This window comes from Poecilia reticulata, chromosome 7 (genome assembly GCF_904066995.2).
Source record: "Poecilia reticulata chromosome 7, P_reticulata-male-v2, whole genome shotgun sequence".
In the NCBI taxonomy this organism is placed as follows: Eukaryota; Metazoa; Chordata; class Actinopteri; order Cyprinodontiformes; family Poeciliidae; genus Poecilia; species Poecilia reticulata.
This window is the reverse complement of record NC_088836.1, coordinates 33,956,013-33,974,008: the sequence shown is the minus strand read 5'-3', so window position 1 is coordinate 33,974,008 and position 17,996 is coordinate 33,956,013. Positions and strand designations below refer to the sequence as shown.

The 17,996-nt window shown below is 40.6% G+C and overlaps 2 protein-coding genes and 1 long non-coding RNA gene across 6 annotated transcripts; 2 read left to right on the top strand and 1 right to left on the bottom strand.

The window, feature by feature from the left end:
- Positions 1–7,117: 7,117 nt before the first annotated feature.
- Positions 7,118–13,878, bottom strand: LOC145552329 (uncharacterized). Of its 2 annotated transcripts, XR_014088339.1 has the most exons (3): positions 13,699–13,810; positions 13,051–13,123; positions 7,118–8,924 (listed from the first exon to the last, which is right to left on the bottom strand). It is a non-coding gene; the product is annotated as an uncharacterized LOC145552329 (long non-coding RNA). The 2 variants fall into 2 exon arrangements; XR_014088338.1 differs by lacking the exon at positions 13,051–13,123 and having other exon boundaries at positions 13,699–13,878.
- On the top strand, positions 8,344–9,769 carry nppal (natriuretic peptide A-like). 3 transcript variants are annotated; one of them, XM_008414896.3, is made up of 3 exons: positions 8,344–8,475; positions 8,582–8,891; positions 9,494–9,769. In XM_008414896.3, the coding sequence occupies exons 1-2, from the start codon at positions 8,395–8,397 to the stop codon at positions 8,888–8,890; spliced, it is 390 nt and encodes a 129-aa protein (XP_008413118.1). In that variant the 5' UTR covers positions 8,344–8,394; the 3' UTR covers position 8,891; positions 9,494–9,769. The 3 variants fall into 3 exon arrangements, with proteins under 3 accessions (XP_008413118.1, XP_008413119.1, XP_017161094.1); XM_008414897.3 differs by having other exon boundaries at positions 8,354–8,475; positions 8,636–8,891; XM_017305605.2 differs by having other exon boundaries at positions 8,382–8,475; positions 8,639–8,891.
- Positions 13,878–17,433, top strand: nppb (natriuretic peptide B). Its single transcript, XM_008414894.3, has 3 exons — positions 13,878–15,526; positions 15,601–15,886; positions 15,975–17,433. The coding sequence occupies exons 1-3, from the start codon at positions 15,386–15,388 to the stop codon at positions 15,989–15,991; spliced, it is 444 nt and encodes a 147-aa protein (XP_008413116.1). The 5' UTR covers positions 13,878–15,385; the 3' UTR covers positions 15,992–17,433.
- The last annotated feature ends 563 nt before the right edge of the window (positions 17,434–17,996 follow it).

Here is a 17,996-nt window from a genome sequence, read left to right as displayed (position 1 = left end):
TCCGCAGGGTGGCTGGGCTCTCCCTTAGAGAGAGAAGCTCGGTCATCCGGGAGGGACTCAGAGTAGAGCCGCTGCTCCTCCACGTCGAGAGGAGCCAGTTGAGGCTCGGGCATCTGGTAAGGATGCCTCCTGGACGCCTCCCTGGTGAGGAGTTCAGGTCCCACCGGGAGGAGGGGAGACCCAGGACACGCTGGAGGGACGATGTCTCTCTATGGCCTGGGAACGCCTTGGGGTTCCTGGAGGAGCTGGAAGAGGCTGGGGAGGGAAGTCTGGGCCTCCCTTCTGAAGCTGCTGCCCCCGCGACCCGACCCCGGATAAGATGGATGGATGGACAACTTTACTGCTTGATTTAAATTTTTCTATAATTTATTACAGTTTTTGGGCCCATAATTGCTATTCACTTGTCGATTTTGGCCCACATGACAAAAGGTTTGGACACTCCTGCTCTAAACTAATATTTCCAAATACTGTCAATCAGTGCGACAGTGTCAGGTGTGATATCTGCCTATTTTCTTCCGTTTTTCTCCTCAACTGTGACATTTAGCTGTAATCTGCTAATAGCTCATTTTTAGCATTTTTACTAACTTTTAGCACTGTTTTGTAAAGTTTGACATCTGTGTTGAGGTCTTGGTTATTAGCTGTTTTAACGCTTTTATTTTGAAGACTGTAACTCCAAAGTTCTGTTTCTTCTCCTCACCTATCTTCCATCGTTTGTTCCCAATAAGCTGATTTCAAACAGGAACAAAGCAGGAATAGGATAAAAACAGTAGAGAACAAGACAGACATAAACACATGTCCAGGGGCTTTACACACATAAATTATAATGTTGAAGTTAAATTGGGGCTTGAGGGTGGGTTGTAGTCTTAAAGGGCAAATATAATTTGAAGTTAGCGCTTTAGCATTAGCTCCTGCTAAACACCATGTTGATGTAGCACCTTAGCATTGATGCATCTTTTTAGGGGCTCACCACTGAATATGTTGCATAAAATAAGTGTTTACATAAACATTCACCTCTGCAGTCAGTATTCGTGTGGATCAGTCTCAGGCTGCTCAGCTGGACAGTTTTCTTCCATTCTTCCTGCTGTTCCTGCTCTGTCATGTTGGGCTTTGACTAGGCCACCCCAGAACATCCACCTTGTGTTCTTGCAGCTCTAACTGTTCGGCACACAAAGCATCCAGCGTTGTCTTGCCGGAAAGCAGATCCATGATTTAGAATGGCCTAGTAAAAGTCCAGACTGAACTGAGAACCTTTGGAAAGACATGATTGAATCTCACTGAGTTTAACCTATTTGGAAACAGAAATGGGTGAAAAGTTCAGTCTCTAGATGTTGAAACTAAAAAAATAGAACAAAATAATTTGCTGTCTTATGAGGAAGTTGATTCAAATTCAGTTCAATTAAAAAAATACTTTACTGATCCAAAAATTAATTATTAATTCAAATTCCTGGAAGAGTTATTGTAGATAGCGATGGCTGTTGGCAGAGCTCTTGTAGCTGTCTGTATTACAGTGACTTTGAAGAAGCCTCTGACTGAAGACACACTGTCAGCTATCCAAGACAAGAACACATGTTTTAGGTTGTCCAATAAAAGCAATGTTCCTCTGGAAAGGCAGGAATTTAAATTTTAAGAAGAAAGTACCGTCACTCCAACATGCAGCGCAGTTCTAGCATGGATGCCTACATGAAATAAAATAAACTAAACGTACGTCATTAGCTCAAATAAATACATCTGTACCTGGGTTCTGGTTTATTACCAACTAACACGATTCCTGGAAAGGATGAAATGATTCATCAACCTGCTTTCAGGAGGTCTTTGTCCTTGATCCTCACCTTCTGCTTACAAATTAACCAACTTATGGCTGCTGTAACACCACTAAGCAAACATACGAAACACTGATTTCTGTTTAGAGTTTAACAGTTTATTGACCGAGAGGAAAGGAAAGTGAGTAATTGAGCCTAATCACTGCAGAGCTGCAGCCAGCATGCCGTCCGCCCTTGTGACAGTTTCATTATCAGGGCTGGTATGCAACACAAGAGTCGTTTCCCCCAATGATGGCCCTGCCTTCCACACCTCAGGACAAGTGAGTGTGGCTGACACGACTGTGGCGAGGCAGCGACAGAGAGGGCAGGTCATTTGGCCACGGTGGTTGGGTGTGGCAGCCAATCACAGGGAAGCGCTCAACTCCTGCCCCGGCGGCTGAAACCTGAGAGAAAATTTACTTTATAACGGCTTTTTTTGTTGGATTTACTGTTGGGTTGCAGTTTTATTCAACCTTCAAGCTTCTTCTTCCCAGTGGGAGAAAACCCAGAGGAACCAAACTTGCTGGAGGGAATGTTTGTCCTCTTCTGGTTTGGGTGCAGCTTTGCAGTGGGGCAGCCATGAAAGCTGTTGTTTTCACGGAGCTTTGTGCAGGAAGGGTGATGGAAAGGTTCTCTGGGTACTCCAGGTTCCTCCCAAAGTCCAAAAGAATACAAGCCGATGTGACTGGCAGACATTTTGGGAGTCGGGGCCTCAAGCGGGAAAAAAAGGGGGAACCTTTGTAGCCAGCAGACTGTTGATTGGACCTCCTGCACAATTTGCATTCACTCACAAGAAAATAAATACCCGTCTCTGGTTCTATGTTTGAAATATACAAACCTATATGTTTCAGTGAAACCTACGAAGCAACTGGACCTGGTGGGTCCAGGAACATCAAATCCAAACAAAAATGCATTTTTAAGTGCTGTAAAGAAAACAGGATGACATCCAGACCTATGACCCATGTCCCAGTTATGGACTTTGTGTGTGTGTGTGTGTGTGTGTGTGTGTGTAACAGAGGGGGAACTCTGCAGATGATTTACCTGAGCAATAGTTATGAGGTTTAAATGTCGGTTTATCAAACTAATTGCTTTAGCGCTGAGTAACAGCACTCTCCCTGTCCAGTGCTTCCAAAACGTCAGGTTGGGGCGTTTGGTATTTTGTTGGTTCTGGTTGGCGTCTGGTATGGAGTTGGGGGTCAGGTGGTATTTTGGTTCTCTGGGGGTCGTTAGGATGTTTGGTTCCTGGTTTCGCCACCTGGTCCGTTTGGCTAGCGGAGCCTCCAGGTTCTGGCTGGGAGCGGTCCGCAGTGTGACCGACATTTGGGTTGGTTGGGCAGTGACAGTGGACCTGGGCTTGGTGCTGGTTCTCCCTGAGCTGCAGCCTGAACCTTACTGACATATCCTGGTCAAACATAACACAGAGGTTCTTTACGTTATTACCGGAAGCCAACTGACTGAGAACAGACCCCTGTGGTACTCCACAAGTAACGGCAGAGCAGGAAGAAGACCATCGTTACCAACAGTGTACTCTTTGTATTTTTCATTGCCAGGAAGGTGTACCACCGTTCCATGCTTTCTTTATTTGTGGATATTGTCTCCTTCTGTGGTTCAGTGGAATCCCAAAGCCTGAGAAATATCAGGAATGGGGAGGAAATGGAGGGAGATCTTCTGTGGTAATCCCTAAAAGGAGCAGCTGAAAGGAAGAATCTAGCTTCCTGTAATAGGTCACTCACCTGACGCTGACTCACTGTGACACATCACTGCTTATGGTAATGTGTCACATATTCACTCCGGTGACAAAGATGCACTTGGCAACGATCCCATCATGACTATGAAACATTGCTGGACAGTTTCAGATTAGAGTCCAGGACTGTACTCTATGATGTTGGAATAATACAAACAGGAAACAAGGAAACAATGAGCCGATTCTTCCCAGCACTTCCTCCTTTCAGCAGATCATCTCCTCATAATACGGAAAGCAACACCGGCTGCTCTGAGGCGTCTCAGGAAACTCAGTACGTTTTGTACATCCAGGTGTTTATCAGTGTTTTTGTGCCACAGCCATCCATCACAAACAATTCAACATGCAGCTGCACTTGGGATCATGCCGTAATTGTTTTCATTCCTGTTGTGCAAAAACTGCAGGCCAAACAAACTGAAATGTGACATTTTGACCTTGCTTTTAAAACAGACGAATGTCTCGTTCAGCTGGGTTTCGTGGAGAAACAATCAGCAATGTTCCTACAAGTTTAAAATTTGGAACAATTTCGTCTATATTCTACTCAAATCTTAGGTTATCCCTTAAGGTTTCTGGATGTCTGGAGCCTGTTGTAAAGGCACAATCCATAATTCTTAAGCTGAAGGCATGAAGAATCATAAGCTTCGACAGAAATGTACCAGCAGTTTTCCCAAAGATCTATCACTGTTGCTTGGTCTAAGCCAGTGATTCTTAACCTTTTTTGAGGTACCGAACCCATCAGATTCGCATTCACTGAACCCTTCTCTAGTGATAAATGATTTTTTTTTTCCAAATTCAAGACATAGGGGTGACCCAGCTAGACTCTAAAGTGGACCTGATCAGTGGTACTCTGGCTTTTCTGGAGGCCTTTAAAATCTAAAGATATGGAAAACCTTTCACTTCATTTTCCCAACCAGAGTCTAGTTGGGTCACCCCATGATCACCAAGTCTTCTTAAAAGGTAGAGTCTCTGAGATCAGTTCTTCAAAATATAGTCAGTGTTTTCAGCAAAGTTGATCCGACTGTCCAGGAACGACCCAAAGTATTTAAAATGTGCCACAGTTTCAACAGGTTGGCCATCGAGAGAAACTGGAACCACTTTAAGTTCTTTAGATCATTTAATTAGCTCTATATTCTTAAGAGAATGAAAAACTAATGATAAATACTTAGCGGTATTCTGATTTAGTAATGTAATTATATTAGTTGTGTTACCACCCCCACGCCACTAGAGGCAGCACCAACCCCGAAAAGATGCGACTAAGGAGCAGATTTAGAAGTTCACCGAAAGCTACAGAATTTGGTAAAAACTGTGAATTTTGCTGAAGTAAATAAAGACACAAGTTCAAATCTATGCTGAGAGGAGCTCCTTCAATCAGGGCTCCTCGGCAGCTCTGATTGGCTAAGCAATGTAACGTGATCCTCTGATTGGCTAAGCAATGTAACGTGATCCTCTGATTGGCTAAGCAATGTAACGTGATCCTCTGATTGGCTAAGCAATGTAACGTGATCCTCTGATTGGCTAAGCAATGTAACGTGATCCTCTGATTGGCTAAGCAATGTAACGTGATCCTCTGATTGGCTAAGCAATGTAACGTGATCCTCTGATTGGCTAAGCAATGTAACGTGATCCTCTGATTGGCTAAGCAATGTAACGTGATCATCTGCAGCACGTGATGGCAAAGCGGGGCGTCATCACGACTTTACACAGGTGTGTCTTTACCTCCGCGGCAGAGGCTCCGCCGAACCCCTGAGACCGACTCATTGAACCCCTGGAGTTCGACCGAACCCAGGTTAAGGACCACTGGTCTAAACAGAAAATGAAGTGAAAGGTTTTCCATATCTTTAGATTTTAAAGGCCTCCAGAAAAGCCAGTGTACCACTGATCAGGTCCACTTTAAGCTGAAGTGGACCTGATCAGTCTGGTCAAAAAGTGATGGGACAGTTTACCTTTTCACTGGCAGGTTCAGGTCCTCCAGAAGACGTCTGGTGGCTAAAGGTCTGGCTACGGTTTCTATGCTGTAACTTCTTTCTTTGCTGGCTGAAAAGACGTGTTTGTAAATTTTTCATGAGCCTCCACTGTTGCACAGTTTACTCATTTCCGTGTCTAGGTAATGATTAGCAAACATTTTCCAAAAATAGCATGAATCTAAGTTTAGAAAGAAGATTAGAGGACAGTCTGGTGCCATGCTGCAGCTACAGGCAGGTTATCTTCACCTTTATCTTGAAGGTGAAGATAAAGTGAAACACGAGTCTGAGCTGTAATCTTTATCTTAACTCTGAATTCAATGGATGATGCCTGAAATCAAATAGCTGTGCATGTACATTTGCACATGTAGGTCATGTGTGACGAGAGAACAATGGAAATCTCACAATATAACAGTAAATTTACTAAGCTGCATTAATGCAATGAAGAACAAATACAGCAGTGTACTTGGATGCCTAAAAAACTAAAGAGAACAAAAAGCAGAAAAACAACTGAACCGTTTAATATTTATATGACGAATGATTTATTTATATATCTTTCAAAGCATTACAGAAAACTTGCAAAAGGTTGTCAAGATTGGAGTCGAAACCTTGCAGCACCAACGCCGTGCAAGTTCCCTATGGACCGGCGCCAGTGGTCACTGGAACAGTCTGCTGGAAAGAGACTCCAGGAGATTCCAGGAACAACCTCGGAGATTTTGTTCTGGAAAACACAGTCCTAGGAAAAGCTGAGAAACGGCACAGAACTATTTCACACACACACAGTTTTATTTTTAGATCTGATGCCAACTAATCTCTTGACCACTGGTCAAATTAAAGCAAACTAATTGCTCTAGTTCAGTGGTGTCAAACTAATTTTTATTTTGGGCCGAATCAAAAATCTGAATGTTCTTAAAGGGCCGGTTGCACCAGAATCTATTGATAAAACCAATAAAACTGTTAAAATATCAATAAATAGCTGTTCCTCCAGGATTTGAGATTATTTTAGTGTTTATTTTTGCAATCAAAATGACAGATTTGTGGTGAATATTAAGAAATATTTGTAATTGTTATTTTACAGTATTTACGCTAATGTATGATGTTAAATGTGACTCTTTATCACTCGCTGTATCGGTTACGGATTCAATGTTTTTGACCAATTTTGAGAAAATTTGCAGTAAAATCAGGGAAAAAAATGTGGAAATTTGTTGATTTTGTGTGATTTTTGCAGATTTGTGAAAAACTGGAAGGACTTATTGATGTAATTTGGAGTCCAGAGGGCCACATAAAAAGCTACGGCGGGCCAGATTTGGCCCCCGGGCCTTGAGTTTGACACCTCTGCTCTAGTTTGACCAATAGTCAATGCAATATTGCCCATATTGCATCCATGGGCAATCCATATTGCCCATGGATGCCTCGCGCCGTGACGTCACGAGAGCAAGATCCTGCCCATCACCCAGCTGGAGGGCAAACAGCTGCTCACCGACGATGACTAGCATTAGCTTTAACGTTGTCAACATAACACGCCAAATCTTAAATGTACACCTTGATGTATAAAAGAAAAAGGGACGCGGTGCTTTGCTACCATTTGTCAAAACTAGGACAACTAGATAACAAGATCAGGAAAAAGTTTTAATTTAGAAAAAACGACAAGCAAGAGGGAAGTAGGTCAGTTATGCTAGCTTGACTTGGACAACCACAACATTTAGATGTGCTTCAGAATTTAGTGTTTCGGTTCAATTAAAAAAATAATTAAAAAAGACGACCTAAACACCAACAGTGACAGATCAGCAGAGCAGGTGTGTAAATTAACCAACCACTGCAGAGATCACTCCTTAAACTGCTTGCTGTAGAACAGCGATGCATTCTGGGTACAGGATAAACATTGTTTGCTGCGTCAGCGGATCATTGGTGGAAAAACAGACAGGAAATGCAAGTGCATTGAAAACAAAATAAGAGCATGAATATAAACAACTAACTACTTAAAGAATTTAAGTAGAAAGCAAAAAGTAGAAAGCAAAAATGATTAAATTTCATTTTTCAACTGAAATTTAACCAAACAGCCACTTAAATGAGAGCTTTGTGATTTATCTGAAAGCATTAATTTGGAGGAAGCTAAGTGAGCTAAATGTTTTCAGTTAGCTGAAGCGCTGGATGAAAAGTTAGCGCTACCATTAGCTGATTAGCATAAGTGTGCCCTCCACTTTATTGTGTTATTTACTTAAGTTTAGTTCTTTCTTGAAGTTTGTCCACCTACTATATAACTAGACAACATATTCTGATAATAATGTTGCATTACAAGGAAAGAAAAAACTTAAAAATGTCAATTTTAATTATAACATTTTGTGACTATTTATGCAACCCTTGTTTAGTTGTTTATGTGTAATAAAAATATGAGCTAGCTGGTATAGCTGCATACATTATGTGGAAATTAATCTCTGAACAGTTGAACACAAACAGACTCCACTAAAAATACAACAAACAAACTGCATAGTTTGAACCCTCCTCAGAGGAACGTTTTAAATTTAACCGAAACAGCAGAAAGAGGCGCAGACAAATTAATAACGTGTGACAGTGGGACCTTCATCTCTAGAGTCCAGTTTAAGTTCAGCAGCTAATGTGAAGCTGTGACCCTCACAGAGCTGAGAACCAGAGTCTTCAGTCACGTTGTGGCCGCTTCAGAGAGACCGAACACCTCCGAGAGTCAGGTTAGGCTCCACTCCAGCAGGCAGCACCATTAGTCACACCTCATTAATTTTCCCCCGGATCGCATGGTGACGAAATCAGGTCGGTATAAAGGCGGCACCTGCAGCGCCGGGGACCCAGAGGAGAGCGGCAGCAGCAACGAGAGTCACCACAGAGAGGAACGACTGGAAACCGCCACAGGAAGAGGAAAATGCAGCCACATTTCTCCGTTTGCTGTTTTTCTCTGCTGTTCATTCATTTCATAGGAGCTAAACCCATTTCTGACATACAGGTAAGTTCACCTGGAGTGGACATCCTTCCACCGACGTGTCTATCGGCGCTGCTGACGTGTTTGCATGCAGAAACCAGTCATTTTAAGGCTGGTTCCTTTCTCCCAGAGTTTGCAGCAGCTTTTGGAGAATGAAATCAGCAACTTTCCGCTCTCCTCTGAGGAGGCGCAGGTGGAGGAGAGCGACGTCGGCTCAGACGGGTCTGTGCTCGGCGCTGCGGGGCGGCGGGAGCCGTGGAGCGCCGCCGACCGCCGCAGAACCGCGCCGCTGGCCAAAGACAACGCGCTGGCGCGTTTCCTCAAAGACATCATGACCTCCTCCAAGCGTTCGTGGAGCCGATACAAGAAAGGCGGCCTGAGGAGCTGCTTCGGGGTCCGGCTGGAGCGGATCGGCTCCTTCAGCGGACTGGGCTGCTGAGGTACCAAACTGGCATGACATTCCTTTCATCTTCCTGAAAAATATCACATCATATATCCTGCAGGTCTGTCACTATGACAACATTCTGCTGAAAGATGCATTTTCTGATAAACGACAATGTTGTTGTTTTGAGACCATATAATGCTGCCATAGCGACACAAGAACAGAAGGTCAAAGGTCAATACACTTTAAATTCTAGTGAACATTTAATATTTAACATATACAAAATAAATAAAACAAATAAAATGTATTATGAAGTTTGTGCAAACTAAACTGTCCTTCAAAAACAGCTGGATGAGACTAAAACACCCGACTGAAGACTTTAATTTACCAGCTTTTGGAAGAAAAAAAATTAGAAATCATGCAAATGGAAATTATTAAATTTGTTTTATCAAGCAATTCATTGATTTATAACATAATATATTACAGTTTGCATATAACGTTCTCCATTCAGCATATATTTAGTTTTATTCAATCCTGCAAAGTATAAGTATTAAAGCACGGCTGTGTTTTTTAATTTCAGTGTCTTTTGTGTTTGGAAAAGAGAAATTTGAAGGTTTGTTTGTGTCCCGGTATTAAAAGGTTCTGGTTTTGTGTCGGCAGGTCCGTTAACCCAGATGTTCCTGAGGCGGTCCAGGAGTTCCTGCTCTCACCCACAACACAGATTCACTCCCTTTCTTTGTGTTTTAAAATGAAAGCTGCTGAATTCTAACTTATTGTTTGTGTATTTATTATTTATCTTTCTATTGGATAAAGTCTAGTTGCCTTGTGATATTCTGTATTGCAGTAAAATAATTATTTTGCATATAAATGTCGGTTGGTTTATTTGTGGGGACAGCTATATGCAGGACTCAGCACAAATAAAAAGCTTTAATTAGATTTATTTTAATAATCATCAGATGTTATTAACTCATCTGAAGCTGAGGGGACTCTGATCACACCGACAACATAAACGGGAATTTGTTTATTTTCCTTCAGTTACTAACGTGACAAACTGAAATATAATAACAGAGAAACAATAAACGCTGTTTATTGGTTCAGGTGTTGATAATTTCTCTCATGGTTTCTATTTTTGATCAGATTCACTAAAAAAGAGCAAATAACTGTGAAAATTAAAATCAACACCCAGTCTGATCCGACACAAACTAAATATTTAGATCCAAAGTATTTAGCTTCTTACTTAAGTTTTAGCTAAATATTTAATTACAAACTAAATATGTGGCTTGCAAATGAAATATTTAGTTTGAAACATATTCTTAAAGTAGTGAATAGCATAATAAAAACATGACTTTGAAAACTGAAGAGGTTTCACAGGTTTTCCTAAATTATTTCACAAGCATCAACTCATTGATGTTAGAAAAAAATCATTAGTAAATATTATATTAGTTGTTTACTAAAAAGGTTCCAGATAACAGTTCAAGTTTAAACAGTTTGTTGTTTAAAATAATGACTGAGCTTTCTGCGACCGTTAGCCGACTGCAGTGAAGCTCATTTTGAAAATGCAACCAGAAAAGGGTTAAAGTGTGAACCGTTTCTCACTCAGGTTTAACGTTAAAGTGTGAACCATTCCACATTAAACCTGAGTGACTCAGGTTTAACGTTAAAGTGTGAACCATTCCACATTAAACCTGAGTGACTCAGGTTTAACGTTAAAGTGTGAACCATTCCACATTAAACCTGAGTTTCCCACTCAGGTTTAACGTTAAAGTGTGAACCATTCCACATTAAACCTGAGTTTCCCACTCAGGTTTAACGTTAAAGTGTGAACCATTCCACATTAAACCTGAGTTTCCCACTCAGGTTTAACGTTAAAGTGTGAACCATTCCACATTAAACCTGAGTTTCCCACTCAGGTTTAACGTTAAAGTGTGAACCATTCCACATTAAACCTGAGTGACTCAGGTTTAACGTTAAAGTGTGAACCATTCCACATTAAACCTGAGTTTCCCACTCAGGTTTAACGTTAAAGTGTGAACCATTCCACATTAAACCTGAGTTTCTCACTCAGGTTTAACGTTAAAGTGTGAACCATTCCACATTAAACCTGAGTGACTCAGGTTTAACGTTAAAGTGTGAACCATTCCACATTAAACCTGAGTGACTCAGGTTTAACGTTAAAGTGTGAACCATTCCACATTAAACCTGAGTTTCTCACTCAGGTTTAACGTTAAAGTGTGAACCATTCCACATTAAACCTGAGTTTCCCACTCAGGTTTAACGTTAAAGTGTGAACCATTCCACATTAAACCTGAGTTTCTCACTCAGGTTTAACGTTAAAGTGTGAACCATTCCACATTAAACCTGAGTGACTCAGGTTTAACGTTAAAGTGTGAACCATTCCACATTAAGCCTGAGTTTCTCACTCAGGTTTAACGTTAAAGTGTGAACCATTCCACATTAAACCTGAGTTTCTCACTCAGGTTTAACGTTAAAGTGTGAACCATTCCACATTAAACCTGAGTTTCTCACTCAGGTTTAACGTTAAAGTGTGAACCATTCCACATTAAACCTGAGTTTCTCACTCAGGTTTAACGTTAAAGTGTGAACCATTCCACATTAAACCTGAGTGACTCAGGTTTAACGTTAAAGTGTGAACCATTCCACATTAAACCTGAGTTTCTCACTCAGGTTTAACGTTAAAGTGTGAACCATTCCACATTAAACCTGAGTGACTCAGGTTTAACGTTAAAGTGTGAACCATTCCACATTAAACCTGAGTGACTCAGGTTTAACGTTAAAGTGTGAACCATTCCACATTAAGCCTGAGTTTCTCACTCAGGTTTAACGTTAAAGTGTGAACCATTCCACATTAAACCTGAGTTTCTCACTCAGGTTTAACGTTAAAGTGTGAACCATTCCACATTAAACCTGAGTGACTCAGGTTTAACGTTAAAGTGTGAACCATTCCACATTAAGCCTGAGTTTCTCACTCAGGTTTAACGTTAAAGTGTGAACCATTCCACATTAAACCTGAGTGACTCAGGTTTAACGTTAAAGTGTGAACCATTCCACATTAAACCTGAGTTTCTCACTCATCATGAAGAAATAACTGAAGTAGCGTTTGAACGTTGGTCTGAACAGACGTCACAAATAAAATGAGCTGCTGCAAATGAAGGGTTGGAGTAAATCTGTGCAGCGTTTAGAGGTGGTTGGATGTTTACATACAGACAAAAAAAATTATAAATCCAGAGGAATATTTGGAAACAGAAAGTTTGTGAACCTTACAGGGAAAACATGTTTGCAAAAAAAACCTGGGAACATTTCTGTGAGAAATGTGAAAAAACAGTAAGAAAAAATGGCAGATATGGGGCGACTGTGGGTAGAGTAGTCGTCTTGCGATCACAAGGTTGTAGGTTTGATTCCAGCTGCCACATGTCAATGTGCCCCTGGGCAAGGCACTTACCCCCAAATTGCCTACCAAGCTGCTTATCGGTGTATAAATGTGTGAGCGTTTGTGAGTGCAAATGGGTGAATGTGACTCCAGTGTAAAGCGCTTTGAGTGGTCAAAATGATCGGATAAAGTGCTATACAAGTTCAGTCCATTTACCTTATTTGGTGTGTGTAAATATCTGGTTTACAACGTTTTAAAAAGTTTACACTGGAACATGAAAAAGGATGCAAACACGTGCGATTATACAACCGTATATCTTTGAAAAGCAGAAGTGGAATCTCCTGCACAATCAATAAGAACGCAGAAAGTGGTTTGTGGTAAGTCAACAATAAAATTCTTGTCTTTTCCAGTAGCCATTGTACAGTGCATAAAGCAGGAAAACCAGCTGACCAAACAGGCTAGAGTTCCCCTGGGGTTGCTAGGTAACGAGCTGGACTTTGCTGGGGTTGCTAGGTAACGGGTGGTTTCTACTGATGTGAGATTTGGTCACCAAACACATGACAGAGGCCTGTTCTGCTGTGTCATTGCTGGTTAATATGCGCCTGCAGTCATGAGACCATGTGCAAAAGCAAAAGCACCAGTTTGGAGAATCTGTTCCCAAAACATAGACGATGACGACGTGAGGCCAAGGCAAAGGCACAAGCACGGACCAAAACAGGGCCAAAACCACAACTTTAGTCTCTAACAATGAGTGCTCCTCGTAAAAAAAGGTTTTCATTTTTAAGTAGCATTTAAAATAGTCTAATAAACAAATCAAATGTGGATTTACTTTCTTTTTAGTGTAGTTCTTCAGGACGTTTCACTGATTTCCCGTCAGATCAAGATTGACACCGATGCAATTTCTGCCAGACCAAAAAAGAAAAAAAAAAAACAGCTATGCAATAAACTATTTTAATTAAAAAGGTCAAAATTTGTAAACAATGATACATCCAAAACTTAAACAGATTTTTTTCTCATTGAAAGATTGAGGAAAATTGAGAAAAACATTTTTTTAAAAAAGGAAAACGTCTCTTCTCAGCAATAAAAGCAGGATTTGGTTCACAATTTCTCTGAAAAACGTTTGTTATTCAACCAAATTTAATAAATTAATTAAAGTAGATTTGGCTTCACCCAAGTTTCGCCAAAGTCTGCTTTTGAGTAAAAATAATGGGATTATTTTATTATCTCTAGATCTGATTACAATTTTTGTTGCCACAATTCAATTCAAAATCGATTTTTGATTCAAAACGATTATTCATCATGATTCCTGCTTCAATCGATATGCGCGCCAAGAAATCTCACGATCTACTCCAGGCTGCTTAGCGAGGCAGAATGACAGACACCGAGGTGTCCTTTCATTAACTCAGCTTTAAATATTAATCCACGTTTAGCGTAATCTGCTCTCCCACGGCGCTCTGTACCGGAAGGAGCGGCGTACCTCGTTAAAAGCTCCGTTGTAGCTTTGCTCCAAGTATCCGTTAGTTCCGTTTGGCTCCATCTTCATTTTGCAAACCTTGAACCCGGTGAAACTCGGAAAGCTCCGGCTTTCAAGCACTTCCTTAAAAAATAAATAAAATGAGTCCAAATGTTTTCCCTGACCGAGGGATGACACGTCAAATCTCTGTCGTTCTTCTTCTTGTTTTCTGTAATGGCGGATCGTAAACAACTTCAAGTTGAATACCGCCACCTACCGTTCAGCCTGGGAAGCTACAAAATGGAGGCCGAGACACTGTCTGATAAACGACAATGTGCCTTTAATAACTGCACAATTGTTACGTGTCCCGTTTTATTTGTAGAATATTGTTTATGTTCGTGCTGATATCAGTTTGTGAATTTTATTTTGTGTTCGTAACCAAAGATAAATAAGCTTTTTTCTTTTATTTGGAGACATTTTCAATCGTTCGTTTCTGAATCTTATCAAATGAGAATTGGGATTCTTGGTTGAATTTTTAATTAGTTTGAGTAAAAGTCACGGGATAAATCTATTTACCATATAAAAAAATAACTGAAATGCAAAAGGTGTATAATAATTAAAAAACAAATCTTATACTTTCTTGTTAAAATGATATTTATGGAAAAGCAACACAGCAGATGAGTATATTTTAGTCGGCTGCTGCGATAAATAGGTCTACCATCACAGGAAACTCATGACCACATGGTTTCTGGTCTATATTTAGCTCTTTGATAAAGCAGTTCAAGTTCTGCTGGTAAAACATGCATCCCCATCATACCAAACATTCCTGTTTTATTTACGATTATTTACTCAGCTGGTAATAATCAAAACATAGCAAAAAGTAATAATAAATAGCGACTTTCACTGCATAATCACTATCATTTGGCTTATTTTGAAGCATTTTATCGAGTTATCAGCACTGAGAGGAAAAATGTGTTTTCGCTTCTGAACACTGAAAAAAAAATACAAAATCTTACCAAGTAGCTTTGATCTAGTTTTTAGTGAAAATATCTTAGTGTTGTCTTACACAGAAGTAACTTAGCATGTTATAAGTCGCACTTATAACATGGGAAAAATGTCTTATGAAATAATCTGCCAATGGAACAAATAAGTTTTTTCCAATTATTAAGGAATTTCTTAAAACAAGTTACAATATCTCACTTAAAAGTTATTTGTAAGTTAGTTTTGTCTAATCTCAAGTGTATTAAGCTACTTGCATCAGAAACTAGACCCAAAATACTTGGTAAGGTTTTGTTTTTTTGCAGTGAAGGAAATGAGGTCATAGTCTGAACCCCCAGAAAAGAATTTGCTTATCTCCATTTGGTGACCAACATGTTGTTTTACCACGTAGACGCCTCCATTTAGCAACTCTGTCATTTTTTACAACTTCCTGTAGCCTAGTGACAACATCTGAGTCCTGAGTGGACAGTGGGTTGGACCTTTTCCTGAAACAAAGTAGGATATGGAAGCAGCAGCTGTCAGATATCTCAGATATGCTACTTAATAAGGAGCCGTTTCCGACAGCTTCCGTTATCAGAATCAGGTGTGAAGAATGCATAAAGCCGGAGTTCAAATTCCCAGCATTCCTCGGCGTCAGGCTCCAGTATAAAGGAGCAGCTGGTGGAGCCCAGCATCCGAACAGCAGCCGAGTCAAAGGCCAACGAGTGGAGATATGAACGGCAGCATCTCTCAGAGAAATATGTTTCTATCTTCCATTCCTCTCTGCGGTCTGCTCCTCATCTTCAACCTGGAGCCAAGCAGCACTTACCCCGTCAGCACCGGCTTCACCGACACCGATACCGACATCCTGAAGGTGAGCATCCAACGACCCAATTCAGAAAGTCATAAAACTACAGAGGCTTCTGAGGCTAATGCTGGTGGTTTCAGGTGCTGCTTCAGAAACTGGAGGAGTCGGTTTCAGAGCAGACTGCGGCGGACGAAGGAGTCACCGAGGAGGACGGCCGCGCCGACAGGGGGAACATGGAGGACACGTCCAGCGAGCGGCAGCCTCAGACCGACCTGGACGAGGAGCAAATCAGAGAATTCCTCTCCGCCAAGAACCTGAAGAGCGTCCGCAACGACTCGTCCAAGAGGTCTTCCGGCTGCTTCGGGCGCCGCATGGACAGGATAGGCTCCATGAGCTCCCTGGGCTGCAACACGATTGGCAGATACAGTGAGTTCCACTGCAGAGACCCGCAGGAACGCTCTGCTCCTCATTCACACCGAGTCCGTTTCTGAATCCGTTTTCTTCTTCTCTCCAGATCCAAAGCAGAGGTGAAGTCTTACCATCCGACTGATGCTGCTCCAAAGTCTGTACCAAAACCTGTTTCCTTTTAAATGTTATTTATTGACTAATATTTACCGTTTATTTCTCTCGCCGATATTTAAAGAGTATTTATTGAAAATAGATGTGATGTTGTTCCTCCTGTACTGTTGAATGTCTAATAAATGTTTACATCATCAGAAACGTGTTAGTTTTGTCAAAGCGTCACAAGGCTTCATTTCAACTCAAAGAAACTTTATTGATCTCAAAAGGAGATTAAATGCAACTCATTAATTCAAAGAGTTGTTATAAACGGTGACGGCAGGAAAGATCTCCTGTAGCAGTCAGCATCACAGCAAATTTGAAAAAGCCTCTGATTGAAGACACTCTTTATTTCCCCCACACAGTCTCACTTAATCTCAGGGTGTCCAAAGTGTGGCGCGGGGGCCATTTGTGGCCCTAGAAATGATTTTATCCGGCCCCCTGACGACAAGTCAAGAATGGTTACAATTTGGCAAATAAAATGAGAAACATCTGGAATTGACTGTTTTTCTTTTAATAAGGCAACAGATTTCTTGTGTAGGTAAAATGAGAAAAAAATATTTTAAAAAATTTATATTTGCAATTGAATTGATTGTGTAGCCCAGAAGTTTTTTATTTATCTTCAGCACAAAGCATGTATTCAGTTGGAAATAGTAAATGTAATGAAAAAGCTTCACTGAACCTGAGCCGTTTCAGCACCATGGAGAGCAAAGAGGAGCTGCAACACGGAGCAGAGAGCAAAACTGAAACTTTTCTGTTAAAAATGATCTACAGTCCAACAAAACCGCTAAACATGGGGCAAGAAAAGAGTCACTGAAAAAACTTTTCTCACAAAATGATCAAATAAAATTGTTTTTTCCTCCTCCATAATAAACTAAGCTGCGGTAATTTAGACAAATATAGAAGTTTAAATTTGTGTTGAAACTTAACGTAGATCCCAAACTTCACATTTTACTTCTTCTTTGAATAATAAGTTTTCCAAGTTGTGGTAGTTTGGGGAATTACATGTATGTTTTCTATACGGTAACATTGAAAAGGGCTCAGATCTTATGTTTGGGTAAAAACGTTGTTTTGAAAACGACGTAATCTGACCACAGTGAGGTTATCTAACAATTATCTAAAGGTATGGATAGTAAAATTGGGTCAAAATGAAAGGAATCATCTAAAAATGATCAAATTTTAAAGTTAAAATAATGTATTTAATTAAATGTTATTTCTGATTGGCTGCTAGTCAAATTCATCCAACTGCTTTTCTACTTAAGTTAGAAACAGCTGCAAAAAAATGGTGGAAATAAGATAAAATGTCATGTGATTAATGTGTTGAAAATGTGTTTTACCTTGTAACACAGTTATAATTTATTAAAATAAAATAAAAACTCATTACATCTGAAATCAGAAGACATCAGGTTAGCACTGATGCTAAAAGAAAGTAATAATTATTGAACAGTGAATAAAAACATTCTAAAAGTTGATGCTTGTAAAGGTCAGAGGTCAAGGCTGTTTGGGAAGCTGCTGCTTTGTCAGACGTCGTCCTGCAGAACAATGAGACGACAGATTTGTTTTTCTTTCCTGTGTTGTAAGCGACGGTCCTGAAGGTGAGAGTCTCCCAGGTGAATCAACTTCTGATTGATAAATTGAATCCTGTCCCTTTAAGGCTGCAGGTTTGACCTAATATGGAGTTTTGATGCTCAGAAGAGCAAAAAGTGTCAAATATTTTCACTGAGTGCTGCTTTGAAAATAAACCACGCCTGAGCGCAGGGAGCCAAACTGGACTCCTGAAGTCATCCCACTGATTGGTGCACACACACACACGCGCACACACACACACACACCTGTATACAAACACACACACACCTCTCAACACACAGACACTCATCTGACTTGCTGCTTTATCAAGCAGAGGTGCCAGAATGCTCTTGACTTGATGAGCCAACATGGACTGTCTGCAGTGTGTGTGTGTGTAGGTGTGTGTGTGTGT